Source organism: Vairimorpha ceranae (genome assembly GCF_000988165.1).
Source record: "Vairimorpha ceranae strain PA08 1199 chromosome Unknown NODE_38, whole genome shotgun sequence".
NCBI lineage: Eukaryota > Fungi > Microsporidia > Nosematidae > Vairimorpha > Vairimorpha ceranae.
Window position 1 is genome coordinate 4428 of NW_020169333.1, and position 19120 is coordinate 23547.

General features: G+C 24.8%; 16 protein-coding genes across 16 annotated transcripts; 8 read left to right on the top strand and 8 right to left on the bottom strand.

Moving 5' to 3' along the window:
• Positions 1-706: 706 nt before the first annotated feature.
• On the bottom strand, positions 707-2503 carry AAJ76_380006930 (dna replication factor c subunit; the record flags this gene model as incomplete). Its single annotated transcript, XM_024475408.1, has 1 exon — positions 707-2503. One exon carries the CDS (start codon positions 2501-2503, stop codon positions 707-709), a length of 1797 nt encoding a protein of 598 aa, XP_024330671.1.
• Positions 2504-2613: 110 nt separating this feature from the next.
• Positions 2614-3816, top strand: AAJ76_380007041 (ruvb-like 1-like protein; the record flags this gene model as incomplete). Its single annotated transcript, XM_024475409.1, has 1 exon — positions 2614-3816. The coding sequence occupies one exon, from the start codon at positions 2614-2616 to the stop codon at positions 3814-3816; it is 1203 nt and encodes a 400-aa protein (XP_024330672.1).
• A 519-nt stretch (positions 3817-4335) lies between these two features.
• AAJ76_380008763 (nonsense-mediated mrna decay protein) lies at positions 4336-5613 on the top strand (the record flags this gene model as incomplete). Its single annotated transcript, XM_024475410.1, has 1 exon — positions 4336-5613. One exon carries the CDS (start codon positions 4336-4338, stop codon positions 5611-5613), a length of 1278 nt encoding a protein of 425 aa, XP_024330673.1.
• Positions 5614-5640: 27 nt separating this feature from the next.
• On the top strand, positions 5641-6111 carry AAJ76_3800010068 (general negative regulator of transcription; the record flags this gene model as incomplete). Its single annotated transcript, XM_024475385.1, has 1 exon — positions 5641-6111. One exon carries the CDS (start codon positions 5641-5643, stop codon positions 6109-6111), a length of 471 nt encoding a protein of 156 aa, XP_024330674.1.
• A 575-nt stretch (positions 6112-6686) lies between these two features.
• Positions 6687-6830, top strand: AAJ76_3800011114 (hypothetical protein; the record flags this gene model as incomplete). Its single annotated transcript, XM_024475386.1, has 1 exon — positions 6687-6830. One exon carries the CDS (start codon positions 6687-6689, stop codon positions 6828-6830), a length of 144 nt encoding a protein of 47 aa, XP_024330675.1.
• A 728-nt stretch (positions 6831-7558) lies between these two features.
• Positions 7559-8410, bottom strand: AAJ76_3800012837 (acyl- thioesterase ii; the record flags this gene model as incomplete). The annotated part of the gene is made up of 1 exon (XM_024475387.1): positions 7559-8410. The coding sequence occupies one exon, from the start codon at positions 8408-8410 to the stop codon at positions 7559-7561; it is 852 nt and encodes a 283-aa protein (XP_024330676.1).
• Positions 8411-9287: 877 nt separating this feature from the next.
• On the bottom strand, positions 9288-9827 carry AAJ76_3800014254 (hypothetical protein; the record flags this gene model as incomplete). Its single annotated transcript, XM_024475388.1, has 1 exon — positions 9288-9827. The coding sequence occupies one exon, from the start codon at positions 9825-9827 to the stop codon at positions 9288-9290; it is 540 nt and encodes a 179-aa protein (XP_024330677.1).
• Positions 9828-11560: 1733 nt separating this feature from the next.
• On the top strand, positions 11561-12658 carry AAJ76_3800015988 (integral membrane protein; the record flags this gene model as incomplete). The annotated part of the gene is made up of 1 exon (XM_024475389.1): positions 11561-12658. The coding sequence occupies one exon, from the start codon at positions 11561-11563 to the stop codon at positions 12656-12658; it is 1098 nt and encodes a 365-aa protein (XP_024330678.1).
• A 105-nt stretch (positions 12659-12763) lies between these two features.
• Positions 12764-13369, bottom strand: AAJ76_3800017796 (hypothetical protein; the record flags this gene model as incomplete). The annotated part of the gene is made up of 1 exon (XM_024475390.1): positions 12764-13369. One exon carries the CDS (start codon positions 13367-13369, stop codon positions 12764-12766), a length of 606 nt encoding a protein of 201 aa, XP_024330679.1.
• A 560-nt stretch (positions 13370-13929) lies between these two features.
• On the top strand, positions 13930-14361 carry AAJ76_3800018357 (hypothetical protein; the record flags this gene model as incomplete). Its single annotated transcript, XM_024475391.1, has 1 exon — positions 13930-14361. The coding sequence occupies one exon, from the start codon at positions 13930-13932 to the stop codon at positions 14359-14361; it is 432 nt and encodes a 143-aa protein (XP_024330680.1).
• Positions 14362-14370: 9 nt separating this feature from the next.
• AAJ76_3800019298 (hypothetical protein) lies at positions 14371-14871 on the bottom strand (the record flags this gene model as incomplete). The annotated part of the gene is made up of 1 exon (XM_024475392.1): positions 14371-14871. One exon carries the CDS (start codon positions 14869-14871, stop codon positions 14371-14373), a length of 501 nt encoding a protein of 166 aa, XP_024330681.1.
• A 531-nt stretch (positions 14872-15402) lies between these two features.
• Positions 15403-16182, bottom strand: AAJ76_3800020609 (gpi-anchor transamidase; the record flags this gene model as incomplete). Its single annotated transcript, XM_024475393.1, has 1 exon — positions 15403-16182. One exon carries the CDS (start codon positions 16180-16182, stop codon positions 15403-15405), a length of 780 nt encoding a protein of 259 aa, XP_024330682.1.
• Positions 16183-16250: 68 nt separating this feature from the next.
• On the bottom strand, positions 16251-16442 carry AAJ76_3800020869 (hypothetical protein; the record flags this gene model as incomplete). Its single annotated transcript, XM_024475394.1, has 1 exon — positions 16251-16442. One exon carries the CDS (start codon positions 16440-16442, stop codon positions 16251-16253), a length of 192 nt encoding a protein of 63 aa, XP_024330683.1.
• Positions 16443-16916: 474 nt separating this feature from the next.
• AAJ76_3800021344 (hypothetical protein) lies at positions 16917-17588 on the top strand (the record flags this gene model as incomplete). Its single annotated transcript, XM_024475395.1, has 1 exon — positions 16917-17588. The coding sequence occupies one exon, from the start codon at positions 16917-16919 to the stop codon at positions 17586-17588; it is 672 nt and encodes a 223-aa protein (XP_024330684.1).
• Positions 17589-17836: 248 nt separating this feature from the next.
• AAJ76_3800022264 (hypothetical protein) lies at positions 17837-18334 on the top strand (the record flags this gene model as incomplete). Its single annotated transcript, XM_024475396.1, has 1 exon — positions 17837-18334. One exon carries the CDS (start codon positions 17837-17839, stop codon positions 18332-18334), a length of 498 nt encoding a protein of 165 aa, XP_024330685.1.
• Positions 18335-18508: 174 nt separating this feature from the next.
• AAJ76_3800023493 (hypothetical protein) lies at positions 18509-19066 on the bottom strand (the record flags this gene model as incomplete). The annotated part of the gene is made up of 1 exon (XM_024475397.1): positions 18509-19066. The coding sequence occupies one exon, from the start codon at positions 19064-19066 to the stop codon at positions 18509-18511; it is 558 nt and encodes a 185-aa protein (XP_024330686.1).
• Positions 19067-19120: the final 54 nt, after the last annotated feature.

The window sequence follows — 19120 nt, forward strand, 5'->3', positions numbered from 1 at the left end:
TTAGTACTAAAAATTTGTAAAATCAATTGTTCACTAGAACAAAAACCAGCCCAAACCAACATGTCTCCTTCAACCAGTATACGTGTACTATATAAAATTTCATCTTTATTTACATAGTATTAATAATATTTAAACCACCTTGACCGTTTAAATTAAAATTTTTTTCATAACAAAATATTAATTTATGCCATTAACTGGGCCCATAAAACTTTTTTAAAGAAAAACTAAAATTCTTTAAAAAATAAAACATACCGTTTATTTATATTTAAATTTTATTCTTAATTTTAACAACGGTTTTTACGGTTTGATGGGATTTTTTATTTAAATAAATCAAAAATTCTTAATTGACTTTGTCGAGGTATAATAATGTTGTACATTATTGTATAAATTTTTAATATTTTTTACCCCATGCAGGAAGAAAGCAAAGTTAGTAAAAGTGTTATTGATTAAAAAAATCTAAATGAATGCGGATATGTAACTTTTTATTTGTGCCTAATTTCTACCATAATCTTTCTTATTTAACATCTATTGTACTGGCAAAAGGTAGTTTTTTTGCGAGTCTTTACGTTTTGAGGCGGATTGTATTTTATGTTTTAGTTGACATTGCAAGGTGGAGTATTTTATGTCTTAGTTGACATTACAAGATGAAGTAAAGTACAAAACATATTTTAACCTATTTATTATATCAAAGTACTTTTAAAGTAAATTAATAATAAAAATTATTTTCGTCCTCTTCTTCTAGTTCCTCATTATTAGAACCTTTTGCTTTTTTAATCTCTCCAATCTCATAAGGAAGATGTCTTTTAATTTTATTGTATTGTCTTGTAAAATCTCCTTTAGTTTTTGTCTTTACCTCTTTATACAATGCTTGTCCATCTAAAAGTAATTCAGACAAATTGACAAAATCATCTTTTATTAGATCATATTCTTTTAATAAATCTATAGCAGATTTAACATTGTTTTCTTTTAAAAAATTAAGGATCTCCAAAAAAATAATATAAGAATCGTAAAGTCTAAAATTTTCTAAACCAGAATTTACATATTTTGACACATGCCTTTTAACTTCTTTAATTATTCTTTGATGTTTTAAATATCTTGAATTTTGCCCTAACCAACTGGGAAAATCAATTCCTTTAAACAAAGCTTTATCTTTTGTGGGTAAAACTACGGTAAAAAAGCCATGAAGAGGCAAAAGACTCCATTCTTGTGTACTTCCTCTTATTAATTTTTCGACTACATCTCCGCTAGAAATGGATTCTGATGATTTATAAAAATCAATAAGATTTGCAAATTTAAGTTTCATATAATTTTCTGCTATAAAAAGCGGTATTAATGAATAATCTTCAAAATATAAATCTGTTTTTTCGTTTATTGACTTACCATGAAAACATTCTGATGCTATTTCAAATACGCTTTTTAAGATAGTCTTCTTTGTGAGACTTGACATTAAATTAATATTAATTTTATCGTTAACGCATATTCGTTGAATATTATTTAGAATATAACGAATATCACCATGACTTAGAGAAATAACTTCGTTAATAATATTATCTCCTAGTACTTTATTTTCATGTTTAAGTATTACTTTAATTCGAGGTACAATCTGTCTACTATCAGGTTTTCTAAATTTAAGATCTAAACAATTATTAGCCAATGTTCTAATTTTTATATTATTTCTGTCATTGCAAATACATACAATTGGTATAATACTTTCTTTAATAAGATTATTAAGTTCTACTAGCCCACCTCTATCACTTGTCATTCCATCTACCTCATCCATCAAAACAATCTTTTTTTTTAATTTAAGTCCTTTAGAAATTCCCTGCGAGTTTATTATTCCTTTAACTTTTTTAACCAATAAAGATTTATTACGCACATCACTTGCATTAAACTCTACTAGATCCAATCCCAGTTCCTTACATAAAACATGTACAGAAGTTGTCTTTCCTATACCCGGCGATCCACTTAGCAATGCACCTCTATTCTTAGTTTTTCCAAGCATAAAATCTGCAAGCGAGTCTATTACAGAACTATTGCCTATCAGATCAGACCGTTTCTTAGGCCGATATTTTTCAGACCACATATTTGTGTAAGTTGTTGCCTTTTCAGGCTCAATTATTGCATTAATATCTTTAGATTTTTGTATCGATTCTTCAGGTGTATCAAAAACAGATGCCTCATCAAAATCAGAACTGATTTGATCTGCTTCTGTTGTCATTCCGCCATTATTCTGATTTAAAACATTAGAAATATCATCACTTTGTAAACATTCATTAAGATTTGTCGTAAATTCTTGCTCATAAATAATCTTAATATTTAAATCCTGTGCTTTTTTTAATTTTACTGGTCCTGGTTCTGCACCTACCACTAAAAAATCTGTCTTTTTTGATGGTGCTATTGTGACTCTGCCGCCCAGGAGAATTACTTTTGACTTTGCATATTCCCTATCCAATGTAAGTTCTCCTGTAAATACGAATGTTTTGTTTTTAAAAAAATCTTTCATTTTTTACGGTAAGAAAATTAAAAACTTTATTTAAAGAGAACGTCTTGCTTTCATACTCAACTCCCAATTAAATTTTAACTTAAAAATAATTGTATTTCTTTGCCCATTAAATGTTTGTTAGTAGAAGTAAGGGAATTCATAATCACATTGACAATATTGGTTTAACAGAAAAAGGGGAAATAAGCGATAATTTATCCAGTATCGTTGATCAGTACGATGCTAGAAGAGCATCTGGAATAATTGTTGATCTAGTAAATTCAAATAAATTCGGTGGAAAAGTTTTTCTTATAACTGGTCCTAAGGGATGTGGTAAAACCGCCTTAACAGTTGCAATAAGTGAAGAGCTAGGAAATAAGATCCCTTTTGTAAATATATCAGGAAATGATGTATATTCTTCAGAGGTCAAGAAATCAGAAATGTTAGATGAATATTTAAGAAAAGCAGTTATGGTAAGTATAAAAGAGTATAAACATATTTACGAAGGAGAAGTTGTTGACATACAAGATGCTAAATTGGACCTTAGATCTTCAAAAGGAACTAAAACGCTGCAACTATCAAAGGAGTTAAAGGATCAAATGATCTTTCAAAATGTGAAAGTGGGAGACGTTGTGCATATCGATTCGTCTTCTGGTATTTTTAAACGAATGGGTAGAGGAGAATCTTATTTAAATGATTATGACCTAGAAGCCGATAAATATGTACCTTTGCCGAAAGGAGATATTTACAGAAAAAAAGAGGTTGTTTTTAATACAACTTTGCACGATTTAGATGTTTCTAGTGTAAATCCTACAGGACAGGACGTTTTGTCTTTAGTTCATCAGGTTGTAAAAAATAAAAAAAGCGAAATTACAGAAAAGTTAAGACAAGACATTGACAGTTATGTAAATAATTGCAATTTTGCAGAAGTTATTTATGGTGTTTTACTTATAGAAGATGCTAATTTGCTTGATATAGAATGTTTTACTTATTTAAATAAAATAATTGACACAGGAAGAGGACCTACTATCATTCTTACAAGTAACAATATAGAGGAGTCTAATGATAGCTTATATTTTGGTATTCCTAGACAATTTTTGCAAAAATGTCTTATTATTCCTATTAACAAAAATAAGAATGAGTTTGAAGTTATTAAACGTAGGCTTGCTAAAGAGAATTTACAAATTTCGGACAATGGATTAAAAGCTTTGGAAAATCTGACTCTAAATTTTGGTATAACCTATACTGTAAACATTATTAAAATGCTTAAAGGATTAGGAGAAAGTATTACTGAAAAGGATATAGAAAAGTTAACTTCTATTTTTAAACTCAATTAAATTATTATTCTTATTTATTACTGATTTAATGATATAACGACAGAAATAAAAGGTGGTCTGCCTAAAAAGAAAATTTTATACTTAGTTACGAAATTTGAATAATTAAGTTAACTTCAATTGAACACTAAATAGACATAAAATTTATTTTTTTTAATTTTTATAAATCTGTAGATAATTCTTAAAAAAACATCTTAATAGTTAGAAAGAACCTCTATGCATGTAAATATCACACTTATTTAACAATTTTTTTTATTTATGTATGCTTTAACATATTTTAAAACATGGTTTACCGTTAAATGTTATACATTTAAATGCTTTAAAATTTTACAACACATTAAGACTTAAAAAGTATTATGTTTTCTATAATTTAAAATAAATTTGTTTTAAAAAAAGTACACACAAACTTATTAAAAACGTATTTTATAGCGATAGATTCTAATAATAATCTTAAAGATATCTTTATATACTTTTAGATTTCTCATAAAAAATTATTTTTAAAAATTTTGTAACCCCAATAAAATGATTTTATGTTACAAATGTGGGATTCCAACTGAATCAACCGAATATAAACTGTGTATTAGATGTACAACTACAACCATTACAATATCAGAAAAGCTAAAAAAATTTATTAATGTTGACTGGTGTAAAGGATGTGAAAGATATTTGAATAAGCCAAAGACTTGGTCAAAATATGAATGGGGCTCTAGAGAGCTATTGATCTATTTAATTAAATCTAATACCAGTCTGAATTATTTTGAAATTCTTGATTCATGTTTCGATTATACAGAAGAACATTCAAAAAGAATGAATATACAGGTTTTATTAGAGGCCAATGGTATAAGAGAGAATGTTGAAATTAGATACACAATTAAAAATAAACAATGTCCTGATTGTGAAAAAATTGAAGCAAAGCAGCACTGGAAAGCAGTTGTACAAGTTAGACATAGAATGGAACACCCTAGAATTTTTATTTTACTAGAACAGTTAATTATAAAAAATAAACAGTATTTAGATACAACTAACATAAAAATGAGGAAAGGTGGCATTGATTTTTATTTTACTGATCGTACATGTGCATATAAATTAGTTAATTTTATTGAAAGCGTATTACCCGTTAAAATTATTTTGTCGGAGCGGTTAATTAGTAAAGACATTCAAAATGCTAAATCAAATTACAAGTTTTCTTTTTCTATTGAAATTGCTCCTTTATGTACTGACGATCTTGTTATTTTAGAAAAGTCTTTTGCTCACAGTCTTGGAATTAGTAATATTGTATTGGTTAAAAAAATCAGTACAAATATTATTTTGTTAGATCCATATCTTTGTAAAGAAGTAAAAGTCAGCAATTTGTCTTATTGGAGCAATAAAGACAAATTTAAAGTGTTAATATCATCTAAAAAGTTTATTAAATTTAGTGTTTTAGAAATTGATAGAAAACCAATACTAAACAATGAGTCATATAAACTTGTCTCACTTTCTGTTTTAAAAAATGATAGTACAGAGATTATTGAAACTAGAACACATCTTGGTAAAACTATTAAAGAAGATGATATTTTACTTGGATATGATTTAACAAATTTTAATACTTCCATAGAAGACGATAATATGCCTGATTACTTACTAGTCAGAAAGAATCCAGTAAAAAATATTAATTGGAAGGTAAAGGTTACTTCTGATGAATACTACTATTTTTTAGATGATATAAAAAAGGATAAAGAAATTGTTAATAATTTATGTGAAATGCCTGTTGAAAATAAAGATTTAATAGAAAATTTAGAAAAATTATTAAATTATTAGATTTTATTTTTTGCAATAATATCCCCTATGTCTGATTTACAAAATAAACTAAAAAAAATACAACAAGATAAATCAAAAGATGATAAACAATTAGAAGCAGAGGATATTGATGAAATAATAGAATTTACACTGTCACAAAAACATAACGATAGAGAGACGTATTATAAGCCTAATTATTTAGAACAGATTATACCTGATTGTTATAAAAGTGTAAAATTTGATGATAAAAAATTTGATTTGTACAACGAAGAAATATTATTTTATATTTTTTATACATTTCCAAGTGATGAAATACAAAAGCTTGCTTTTTTAGCTCTTATAAAAAAAGGTTTTTTATATTCTAAATTTTATAGATGTTTTGTACTTTTTAAAGGCGAAAAACAAGTTGATAATTCGAAAAATATTTTAAATATGTTTGATCCATTTAATTGGTCGATGATTAAGAGAGAGGTTGTTTATGATGAAAAATTTATTTTATCTCTTGAAAGTAAATTATAAATTGTAGATTAAAATTCATTTTTAGTGCTATTTTTTTATTTGAAGAGTCGTTTACTATCTTTTTTGTTTTTCTAAATATTATCATAGCCAAATAATTTTATGCACACATTAATTCAACTATGTCTTCGCAAGAATAGTATTGTTATATATGTCAAATTTATTGATATTTTGTAATATATTTGATATAAAAACAATAAATTATTTTCAAGTAAATAAACAGACGTTTAATTTTAACAGTCCTAACTTTTTAACCGCATGTTTTCTGTTAAAAGCAAGAATAAGTTTTAAAAAGCGTTAAATAGTTTATATTAAAAAAATTGGCGACACTTCATTTTTCCTCCCTTCTCCGAATAATTACGTACAGATTTTAAAAAAGTGTACGTAATTATTCAGAGGGAGTGGGAAGATGATGTAAAGATTAAAAAAAATATTTATTAACTCTTTTTATTAACCGGTAACAAGAGAAAATTTAATGATCTCATCTTTATAAACAATACCAAGACAATAGAACTCTTCTTAAAATAACTTATTTATTTAAGAGACTAAACTGTAATAAATGGTGATAGGATGGGCTTATGGTAGCTGCCACGTATATAGACGAGCATGCTTACGGATATTCTTCTAAGTCATGCAGATCAAAGGCGAGCCTAAAGAATCGGTCAAAAATGACATCCTTAAATATAGAGTTTGTAAATATTCTTAGGGGAATGTATTGCTGAATATATGATTATACTCTAGCACAGGCCACTGATTGCTGTAATTGTTTGAAGAACACTTACATTAAGATCAAAGGTTTGATTTTAGCAAGTAATATTTGAACAATAATTAGAAGGAGTAAAAAAAGTTGGAAAAGGTATTAAAATGCAATTATACGAAAATCCCATATGTAATCGGGAGTTAATATCTAACCCATCTAGCATCTTAGACAACAAACCCAACTTACAATAGTTAGAAAGGGATTGGAAGAGGGAAGCTGCAAGAATTTTGTTTAGAAATCTGCTTTATATAGAAGAGTTCCGACTATACTAAACATATTCGAAGAACATGTTGTACCCGGATTAAACAATATTGTTGATAATTATCTATCTTACCCCAAGGCTGTAGCTGTATTTGGATTTGGATCTTACCATGAAATAGTAAACCATCCAGTTGAATTTGTTAATGCTCAAGAAGCACATACAAACTAAATTGAATATCTGTGGTCACATCTTAAGCATGCTTATCGAAAACGTGGTGGCTAAATAAAGGAAGAATATAATTTTTATAGAATAGCAGAGGAGGAAGCATAAATTACTAAAAATTTGCTAATAGGACGCTTAGAACTGCATTGTATAAATTATTTAAATAAATTTTTAGTCAATCATTATTGAAAAAAATAAAATATTTTTTTAAAATAAAAGAAGCGGGGTGGAAAGATGAAGTAGCGCCAAAAAATCGATTTAAACATTTATTTTTTAAATCTTACTAATGCTTGCTGAGATGTTATACATATTAGTGTACCATCTTCTGTACACATTTTTCCTTCAATATTAGCTTTACTTTCATGAATATTAATACACTCTAAAATATAGTAGATAATTTTGTCCTTAGGCACTTTTGATGTTACAAAATACAAATTGTGATCCACAGACGATATTTTATGTAACTCTTTACTAAAAATATTCATATTTAAAGATAGTAGGGCTGATTCAACGATAAGTAAATCTGACACCAAAGTCATAAATAAGTAAAAGTCACGTTTCGATATATTATTTTTCAAAATGTTAATTTTTATTTGTCTTTTATTATTTCTAAATCTACCTATTTTTATTTCAAATGAATGATTTAGTACTCCTAAATTTTCAACTAATAAGTTATATTGCTTGTTTATTAACTCAGTATCATAATTACTTTTACTCAAATTGTGCAGAATATAGTCATTTATTGGTACAAAAACATCTTTTTCAATAATTTGTATATTTTTATAATCTCGGTCTTTAGAGTCACCAAGAGTACAGCAGATTGTTGTTTGTACCAAAAACTTACCATTTTGTTTTCCCAGAATATTTCGCATCTGTAATGTCTTACCATCTTTAATGTTCTGAACAGTGTACTCTACAGGACATGATGGATCACCAGGATTTAAGAAAATTGAGTGAACAAAATTAGGACTGGATTGTAAATTTACAGTAAATAAACCAGCACACAAAGACTGGGCAGCGAGCTGTCCTCCAAAAATAGGATAGCCAGGAAATGGAGACCATAATTCTGTACCCTCATAAGTATTATTATCCAATTTTTTAAGATTTAAAAAGTCCATTAAAAGGGCAATTTTAATTAAACAAATATATAAAATATCTTATGAAAAAGGCGAGGGCGATATTGAAATGATGCAAAGAAATAAAAAGGAAGAACTATAAGATTTGAGTACTTTAATGTAAAACAGAAGAATGTTTTATTAAATAAATTGTAATTACAACTTCTTTATCATTTATATACAGCTTTGCTTATAAATCTAAAGATCCAAATAAACCTTTTAATAAAAATAATCTTTAATAAACAGATTTTGTTTATTTGACAGTTTGTTCATATTTTTAATCAACACTATTTTAAAAATTAAACAATTAACAAATATTTAATATATTTTTACTAAATTTTTAGACATTTACTTAGTAATGTATACAAAAGTTTTTATAAAGTTTGTTTTTGATACTTTTTAACAAATTTTTGTAATTAAAACTATTTTAATAAAATAAGAATATAACATTGTAATGCGACCTTTAAATATTTAATATAGTTTGCTAATTAACAAAGCTATAATTTAAATGCAATAAATCAAAAGACCTTCTTGTAAACAACATAGTTTTGATGGTAATTAAATGTTAAACACATTAATACTTAATAAAAATAAATGTTACATTATTTTACTATTCATGTATACACATTCCATATTAATGCGTATAGAAACAATTAGCTAGATTACAAATAGTTTATTTTTTTAAAAAAGTTACAATAGCAGTTGTAAACTAAATTAAAAATTTATTAAAAAACATAAGCATCTGGATCAAAAACAATTAAGCATAGATCTAAAAAAATGTTAAAAATCAAATGGCATTTATTTTTAAATAATTAGTAGGTTCTAGAAATACTAATAGATGTAAATAAAAACGCGTTTAATTTTTAAATTACATTGGTCTTTATTTCTCTGCCGTTTCACTGATCTCTTTAATTGATTTTGTTTTCTTTATTGAATCTAAAATAACTGTACTAACATCATCAAACATTTCAGATGCTGTAAATTTCAAATCATTGTCAAAATGAATATTGTAAAACCTTGTCTCCAAATTAAATTTAATGTGCTGCAAGCTATAAGCACTTTTATTTTCATTTATCTGCTCGGCCCAAAGACACAAACAAAAATGATATTCAGGATTAAAACGAGCAAATGAACAGCTTAGTTCATAAATATACGGAGAGGTTATAAATTCTTCTTTAAGCTTATCTGGTTCAACATACGCACCAAGTTCATTGTAAAGCTCTTTTAGTGAATATTCAGAAATAGGTTCAAACATTTGAGTGGTTATTTTTTTATTAACTTCACACAACACAACTGAAATAAGTTCGTTTTTTGGTACATTAATTGTAAATGCCAAGTATATCTTTGTCCACGTCTCAGATTTATTGCTTAAATATAATACATGAGCTATGCAAATTTGTAAAAATAAATGGTAAATCATTAAAGGGCTAAATGTTTATTTTTTTTATATCAAAAAATTTTAGACTAAAATTTCCATAAATTTGATTCTAAATAATAAAATGTTGTATTATTTACTAATAAATTTTCTTTTAAACATTAGCTTTATTTAATTAAAAAATTATTAATTCTTTAGCAAGAAAAAGTATTATTAAAAACAAACAAAAGATATTAACTTAATAATTTATATTATTGAAAAAGGCAACGATAAAATAAAATGTTTAAATGATATTTTTACAAAAAATAAATTTAATAAAAAATATATTTTAAATTAATTTTTATGGATTACAAACAAAGTGTTAATCATATTCACTTTGAATTCGTTTTTTGAAACAAATCAAAAATATCAAATTTGTTGTCGTCATAAAAATTTATTTTATTAAATATTTGTAACCTTTTTTCTAAAAATTTGATTTTACATTTTAACTGTTAAACACAATTTTAATGTATAAAATTACATAACATAAAGTAGGTCACTTTATTGGTGTATTTTAAATCAAATGTCTGTCTTGATCATAAGTTAAAAAAAAGTTATCTTTGAATGTCAAGAGAAAGAGTATATTAAATAAAAATTTAGAATTACAAAAAAACAACATTACTGCTATTATTGGCAAATATACATCAACATTATCAAAATATTTAAAATTTAAAAATATTTTAATCTGTGTAATATAATGTCTAATCCTACATTAATTTAATGAAATCATTTATAATATACCATTAAAATATCACGCGTATTATTAATTTTAATTTAAGTATTGGTAAATTTCTAGCATAAGTATGCTCATAGTTTACCTAAAATAATAAATAAGAAAATCATATAATAAGTATGAGCCAGAGCAATACTAGTTTTTATTACTTCCTAAATCTGCAAGTATCCTACCAATAAAAGTCCTTACTCTAAAAAAACTTTAAATCAATAATATACGGTTCTTTCAATAGCATCATTGAGTGCTTTCTTGACACAAGCACAATCCCTGGCAAACAGGTTAATATGCGAATTTTCCTGTTATTTTTGTCTTTTAAATACTTAAAAAAGTTATAAGCGTTTTTGACCAAATTAAATTACAATCTAAATCATTATCATTTCATTTTAAGCCTTAATAAAACAACAAAATTTTTACCTAAACTATAAATGTCCTAACACATTTTATTTTAAATTGTGTTATGGTATTTTTTCTTTTTTGATTTGTAAAAATACATTGTGTTGAATCGAAGAGAAGATCAGTTTAGTGAAACGACACAGTTTTAGTGTAAACGGTTGTGATAGGTATTTTAAGTATTCTGGTCTTTATACATCAAGACTTCGCAGGTTATTGGTCTTTAATAAATATAAAATAATTCTTTATCAATAAAGATGTTTTTAGCTAACTCCAATACATTGTATTTTTTAAATCAAAGTTTTTGTAAAAATATTATTATTTTGATTGTATCTAAAAATACCTAAAATAGACATTTTCACCATACTTTTCTTATTAATTATCTTAGATGAATTTACAAATATGTTATCAAAAGGCTTTTAGTTGGTGCATTATTTTTGTATTTCCTTTTTTTTGTAAACAATAGACTGTAATTATGTTAAAAGAGATAATAGATAATTGCAAGATAAAAATAGTGTTAACAAATAATAAAAATATTATTTTTTTTAGATACAATCCTTTCAATGTTCTAATATTTTATGCCATTTTTTATTATTTAATTATTTTTTCCCTGAAAATGAAAAATAGAATAAAAAGATTATGGGCTATTAGTACATTGTCTAGATTATTTTACACACTACAATGTTATTTAGCTCACAAGATATTACCCAATTTTGACAAATCATCAGATTACTTTCTTAAAAAATGGGATTCTTTTTATTTTACTAATATTATGGTAAGTGGATATACAGCTGAACACCATATAGCATTTTTCCCTTTATTGCCTTTACTAGGTAGATACTTTAGTATATTTTTGGGATACAAGTTCGGAGCTTTTATTTTTAACTTAATATTATTTTATGCTAATACTTTTCTTTTAAATGAAATTTTAAATTATTTTGTAAGTTATAAAATATCCAAGTATAGTACCTATTTCTTTATTTTTAATCCTGCCTCTATAATAATGATAGCATTTTATACTGAAACATTGTTTATGTTCTTATTTCTTCTATGTGTGTACGGTTTATTAAATAAGAAAAAATTAATGCCAGTATTTATGATATCATTGTCATGTCTTTGTAGGTCTAATGGCATATTATTTTTAATATTGGTTTTAGACAATAATATATTTACAAATTTTTTGTATATTTTAGTAGTCTGTATACCTATAAGTGTTTACCAAGTGTACTGCCTATCTAAAATTTTTCAGTCACAATATCTAAATCAAGTAAAAAGTCAATCTTTAGATGATCTCATTGGTAAAAAATTACATTTAAAATTATTTGTACCATATTCTTATGTACAGCAGAAATATTGGAATCAAGGATTTCTAAAGTTTTATACTTTAAATAACTTGTCTAATTTTCTTATTGGTATTCCATTTGTATTATTTTCTTTTTATATTATTTATATTGGTTTTAATATTAAATGGAAGAATAATAAACTATGCCAGAAATTAATATTTATATTAGGAATACAGACACTTATGTCTGTATTCTTTCTTCATTTAAATATGTATTTTAGATTTATAAGCTATAATCCGGTTGTATATTTAATAATGGGATATTTATATAAAGAGAGAAAAAATAAGATTATAAAACTTTATATGAGGTTTTATTTGGCATTCAGTGTTGCATATGCTGTATTATTTGGTGCTTTTTATCCTCCTGCATGATTTAATTAAATTTTATACAAATAGTTGATTAAATATCTTTTAAAAATATTATTTAGACATAAAAACTTTCTTAAAAATTTTTATATTTTAACATAAAATGTTTATTTATTTTGCTTTCTTTCTATGTATTCTTGTCTGTAAAAATAAAGATATTGCTGTTAACATAAAACTTAAAGCTAATCCTTCTAATTCTAAATTTTTCATCCCTAATTTGTACTTACTTAATATTTCTATACCATTTAATATTATTAATGAAGAATAAAAAGCAGCTATTAACACACAGCACACTTTTTGTAATCTTCCTACACTGTAAAATGTCACTGCGACAACAGTTATCATCACATATTTATAAAATGAAACGTTTAAATATTCGTTATATTTATGTGTTACACTAAGAAGAGCAATGGCCGCTAATATTTTTAGAGATAATTTTGTAAAATATATAAGTATATATGTAACTACGTAAGATGTTATAATAAATCGTAGAAAGTTATCCGTAAGATAATTTACAATTTCATTGTCACTGTAAATTTCACCTAAAAATCTTACCATAGATGAGACTATAGGGAATAAAGAAAGAAAGGCACTTTTACTACTAAAGAAATATAAAAACACTGCTATGATTATACTCCCTATTAAGTAATAGTTATTATTCTCCATAACCAATCTTTGTGTCTCGTAAAATGTCTTGAGTATATTAATTAAAATCATATTTATTTACAAACAAAATAATTATAAATGTTAGTAAATATTTACTATTGTTTCAAAATAAATAAACAAAACTTTTATAAATAAAAATTAAGCTGATATTTGCCACCTAAATTTTTTTATAGATTTGATGTTATATTGGTTTTTAATTTTTTTAATTAAATATTCCAATTTTTATTATATTTTTTTATAAAGACTTAGTTAAAATTAATAAAAGATACTATATTGTAAAATTATAAACGATGACAAATCTAAAACATAAACAACGAAATTTTTTAAGTATAAACATAACAAATCAAAATTTTTTTATATTTAAATTCTAATTTATTAACTCTCATTAAATATGTATTGAACAATATAATAAAGTAAGTACTATTTAAAGGTAAAATGCCTTTAAAATAAGTAAATTAAAAAGACATTCATTAATCGCTATTTTAATCTAGTCATAAGAACAATTTGAATTGTAAGGAATTAAAATATTATTTTCTATTTTTTAACTTGTTCAGCAAACTATTTAAAATTATCCATGTATATTCGTAAACATTTACAATATTTTTTTACCCATGATTTTTACAAATAGCAAGGAAGACTTGGCTCTTAAAGATATTTTTAAAGATACAATCTCAATATACACTTACAAAGATACTAAAGCATATCAAATATTTTTTAAAAATAAATATTATGAATTTATTATAGATAAAGATTACCCTACAACACCACCCATTTCTTCTATTAAGCTTGGTGAAGATGTATTTAAAAAATATAAAAAAAACATAAATATTTTTTCGTTTTTTTACGAGTGCATAAAAAAGGAAGAATTAAATCTTGATAAATCTGACGAATACACTTCTATTATTGAATATGATACTATTGACAAAATTACAGAACAACAATTTCAGGATTATAAATTAAAACATCCTACAGTACATGTACAAAGGGAAGGTCTGAGTGGTAAAGAAATATTTTTACAGGATAAAATAAGAAAAAATGTCTAGATATTTTTATTATAAAAACCTCAATACAAAATACACAATTAAAAAAATAGTTAATCCATAAAATAATAAACTTACAATACTGTGCGAATTTCTATCTTTTTTTATTTTTTTTATATTCTCGCTTGTATCTGTAATATTTTTAGATATTTTATGTGACACACGATCTAAGACATCCTTGTCAAAAATAAGACCGTTATAAAGCCTTTTTGCTTTGTCTTTAAGAATCTGTGTATTTTTTAAAATATCTTCTTCTACATCACTGTACTGATCAGATTTTATAGTTCTTTGCTTAAGTTCTATTATTTCGTATGTATCATAAAGATTATCAAGTCTTTGTAATATTTTATTTTTTAAGTCTATGTCTTCAATGTCTTCAGATATTATTTTTAATGCGAGTTTATTACTTTCTATTTTTGCATCTAAATCTTCTACATTTTTATGCTTTTCTTTATTTTGAATGTAATCTACTGTTTGGTTTAGTAATTTAGTAAAATATTCTTGGTCGAACATTTAGGGCTATTTTAATAAAACATTTTAAATAAGAAATGAAGGAAACAGAACATTAAATGTAAAAAAAAATTAAAAAAAATACAGCTATTTAATATTTACTTGTATTTGTAAAAGTATTTGCTTTAAACTATTAAATATAACATTTTTAGTTTTGCTATTGACTTAAAATGAAAGATATTTAAAATAATCAGAACGTTTTCTTAAATTTTTTTTAGCATATAACAATAATAATTGAAATTTGTGTAGACATTTTGCTTTTGTATGTTACATTTAATTTCGTTGTACACTTTTAAATATTTATAGCTCTAAATCTCGATATGTCGTGGCAAAGTAAAAAATATAATTAAAGATTACAAAAATTTTTAAAAATATGTTTAAAATTATGTTTGTTACGTTATGTTTTCTAGCACCACTTCTGTGAGTAGCACGGAACCTCTAGCGTAAAATCGAAAAAAAATTACATCTGTTATTCTCCATAACGAATTAATAGTTTTAATTGATTTAACAAATTTTATTTTACAAACTATTTTCTTATAAGGATAGTTCTATCTGTTGCTTAGTTTTAAAGAAGTCTTTTACCTTAAAGCTTTCATTTTTCTTCCATGTAAGAGTTGAAGTCATGTCATATGATATTTCTTCAAATATTTTGTCTAGCGTGTAATTCTCACTATTTTCATTTTGCAATTCCCTCATAAAATAATAAGAAAGTTCATCTGCGGTGTAGACACCCAAGGTATCACTTTTTGACACACTCAGGGATGGTTCACCATGCACACTTGTAGTGACTAAATACATATTTTTTATATCTCTAGAAATTATACTTTCTGCCTCACATGTGTCAAGTATAAAAAATATTTTATTTACTCTTTTAGAAAGTATTCTAAGACTCCTCATTAAATCTTCTTTTGTAAGCCACTCTTTGTCGTAAAACTTTATAGCACCATCACATCCGTGCCCTACCATGTATATAAATATATTATCTTTACACGTAATATTTTTTAGTTCATTTATATTGCATCTTAATCCATTCAATACGTCATTGACAGTGTATCCTTTAGATGTTAACTTTTTATACTTAAGCTTTTCTTTTTCATTTACATGTACTGTTTCCGGTACTAAATTTCTTTTATCCTGAAAAATATCTTCGGGAAAATATGTAATAATATTAGAAGATGGTGTACTATATAATCTTAATAAGTCATACATAATATATAAATCTGTCATATGTCTATAATTATGGAATCCTCTAGATGTATTAATTAAGATTGAATATGTATCTGATTTAATTAAAAGGAAAAAAAATAAAAACATTAAAGGGCTAAAAATACAAATAACACTAAAAGAAAAAAAATAAAATCATCAAAGGATTAAACGGATATTTAATGTATAATGTGATCATCTAAAAATTTTACTACTCTTCTTTTTCTATTCCGAATTGCCTTTCTTAATATTGGATCTTCTACGTCATAATCTAAATCATATATTTTTATATGATCTTTCTTATATAACATAAATATAACACTTTCTTTTAGATATTGTAACCAAGTAAACATTTTTCTAATAATTGACATTTATTTATTTTTATGTTTTTAAAATAATTGTTTTTATTTTTAAAATTTTAACCCTCAAAATGAGATTATTTGTATTTCTAACTACAAAATTGCATAAATATATATTTGGGAGATGGAAGGATATTTTTCATGAAGCAATCGTAATTAATAAATAGAATGTGTACTGGTGAATTAAATAATTTTATATTGTTTATTATTGTACTATATTTTCTTTATGTAAATCCTTTAGTATTATTTTCTATATGTAAATTCTTAATTATTTAAATTATGTAAATTCTTAGCTATTTCTTTCTTTATGTAAATCCTTTAGTATTATTTTCTTTATGTAAATTCTTAAATATTATTCTCTTTATGTAAAATATGTAATATTTTATACTACATTTCATTTTTTTTATTAATCACTTTATTTCTCCTTTTTCTAAATTATTTTTATTGGTCATCCTGTAAATATATATTTATTATTTCGAGTAGAACATGACAACTACTGCTTTTAAAAATTTAAGGGCGATTATACAACTAATTAGTGTACTATTAATATTAATAAATATTCCAATACCAGCTGTACTATTGTATAACACTAGATTTACAACAATAGAAATAGATAACTTGAACTTGGGATATTTATCCCTATCATTTTTGTACAAGGTGCTTTTAATTTTTAATATAACACTAGGGATGTTTGCTAGTTGCGGAACGAATAGTAAAGTTAAGTTCTACATGAGATTGTATCTGTTTTTTACATTTTTGTTTATGTTGGGTCTTATAACTTATATTTTATATGTAAGAAATTTCTATCAGAATCATTTACTTACTACTTACACGACTAAAACAGCTTTATCTGTACAACAGAAGGTTATTATGTCCAGTTTATTATTTTGTTCTACAGGTATAGATTGTGATAAAATACTAAAAGAGAGGAGTGAACTATTTATAAAGATATACTTAAGTATAGGATCCTTATCCTTTATATTACATTTTATAAGTTTTGTGCTAATAAAAATCGCTGTTAATATTTCAATAGAAAAACCTCATGAAGGCCCTAAGTTTGTAACAATAACAAGGGCGGGTATGAACACTGAATCATTAAGGAATAAGAGAGTAATGAATATTGAGGAACCTGCCGTGGTACAATCTTGCATTATATAGATTAAATGACTTAGTATATCGATAAATTTAAAATATTTTATAATTATGTTATGTTGTTTTATTAGTATATTTCTATTACACAGTAAAATATAGAATGACTTACTTATTTCTTTTTACAATTTTAAAAATTCATGCTTTATTAAATTATTTAACAATTCTTATATTATAATGTATATTAGTCTTCTATAGTTTTTAAATGTACAACTACCATTTTTATCTACTTTATTATTTCCTTTATTTTTACCCCCATGTCATACGAGAATAATAATAGAAACTGGTCAAATGACAATAATGATTCTAAAAGATCATATCAAAGAGACAGAAGAGGATTTAATGAATATCAGGATGCTAGACTTAATCAACAAAAAAGAGTGAGAGATGAATTTGCGCAGAGAAGACACTATAACTCTTCTTATTCTCAAAATAGAGGATTTTATCCTCCAGAAAGAAGTTTTTATTCTCCAGAAAAAAGATTTCCTGAGCAAAGACGTCGATATCAAAATTATCAACCAATGTATTACGATAATCGCCCAAATCAAGCAAATTACGATAATCGCCCAAATCAGGCAAATTACGACAATCGACAACATCGAGTAAATTATGAAACTGGAAGGAGAACATTTGATTACCAGAGAAGCCACGATATGGCTTATAGAAGGCCTATAGGTGGTGTTAAAAGAAGTTATAAAAGATCAAAAGAACAGCTTGATAAAGAACTAAGTATTTATATGGCTGCTGGAAAATAAATAATCATGTTTTTTATACATTTTAAAGACTTATTTAATATTTGACACAGATTAATTATACATTTTAATTAAAATATATGACTCATAAAACACTGTTTATTTTTAAGAATCTTTTAACATAAACTGCTGCAACTATATACAAACAAATGATTTATTTCTAACATTTAATTCTTTTTACAACGATGAACTCTGTTCATTAATTTGTATTAAATTTACCATTTTCCGTAAATTTATTATTTCTAACTCGGATGGAGATACTATCTCAAATACAATTTTTCTTTTTAAAAAATCTTCCATCCACTCATATTCATTTTCGAGTGGCATTTTATGCAGAAAATTAAATATTTTAAGTGAATTTTCCTCATTGATTTTTATTTGTTCAAATTGTAATGGCCCTTGTGATTTGATAAAATCAATTTGAGATTTTAGACACTTAATATTTGTAATCTCAGGACTGTCTAATTTATTTTTAATAGCTTTTAATGTAGAAGTCACGTATTCCTTTCTTTTTAATAAATCTTCTTGGTATACTTTACTGTACTTTATTTGTTTACTTTTCATATCTGCTATGTAATTTAATAAATAGTTATACAATGTTTCTTTATATTTACTTTTTATTTCTTCTATTTTATAAACAGGTACATAATGTTTAGTAGGTTTATATGGCTGTGGAATAGGAACAAGAGATTGTAATTCTGAGTTAATGTCCTGTAAAATATTTATTATTCTCATTTTAAGGGTAGATTTTAAATAACAAATAGTAAATAATATTAAATGTGATTTATT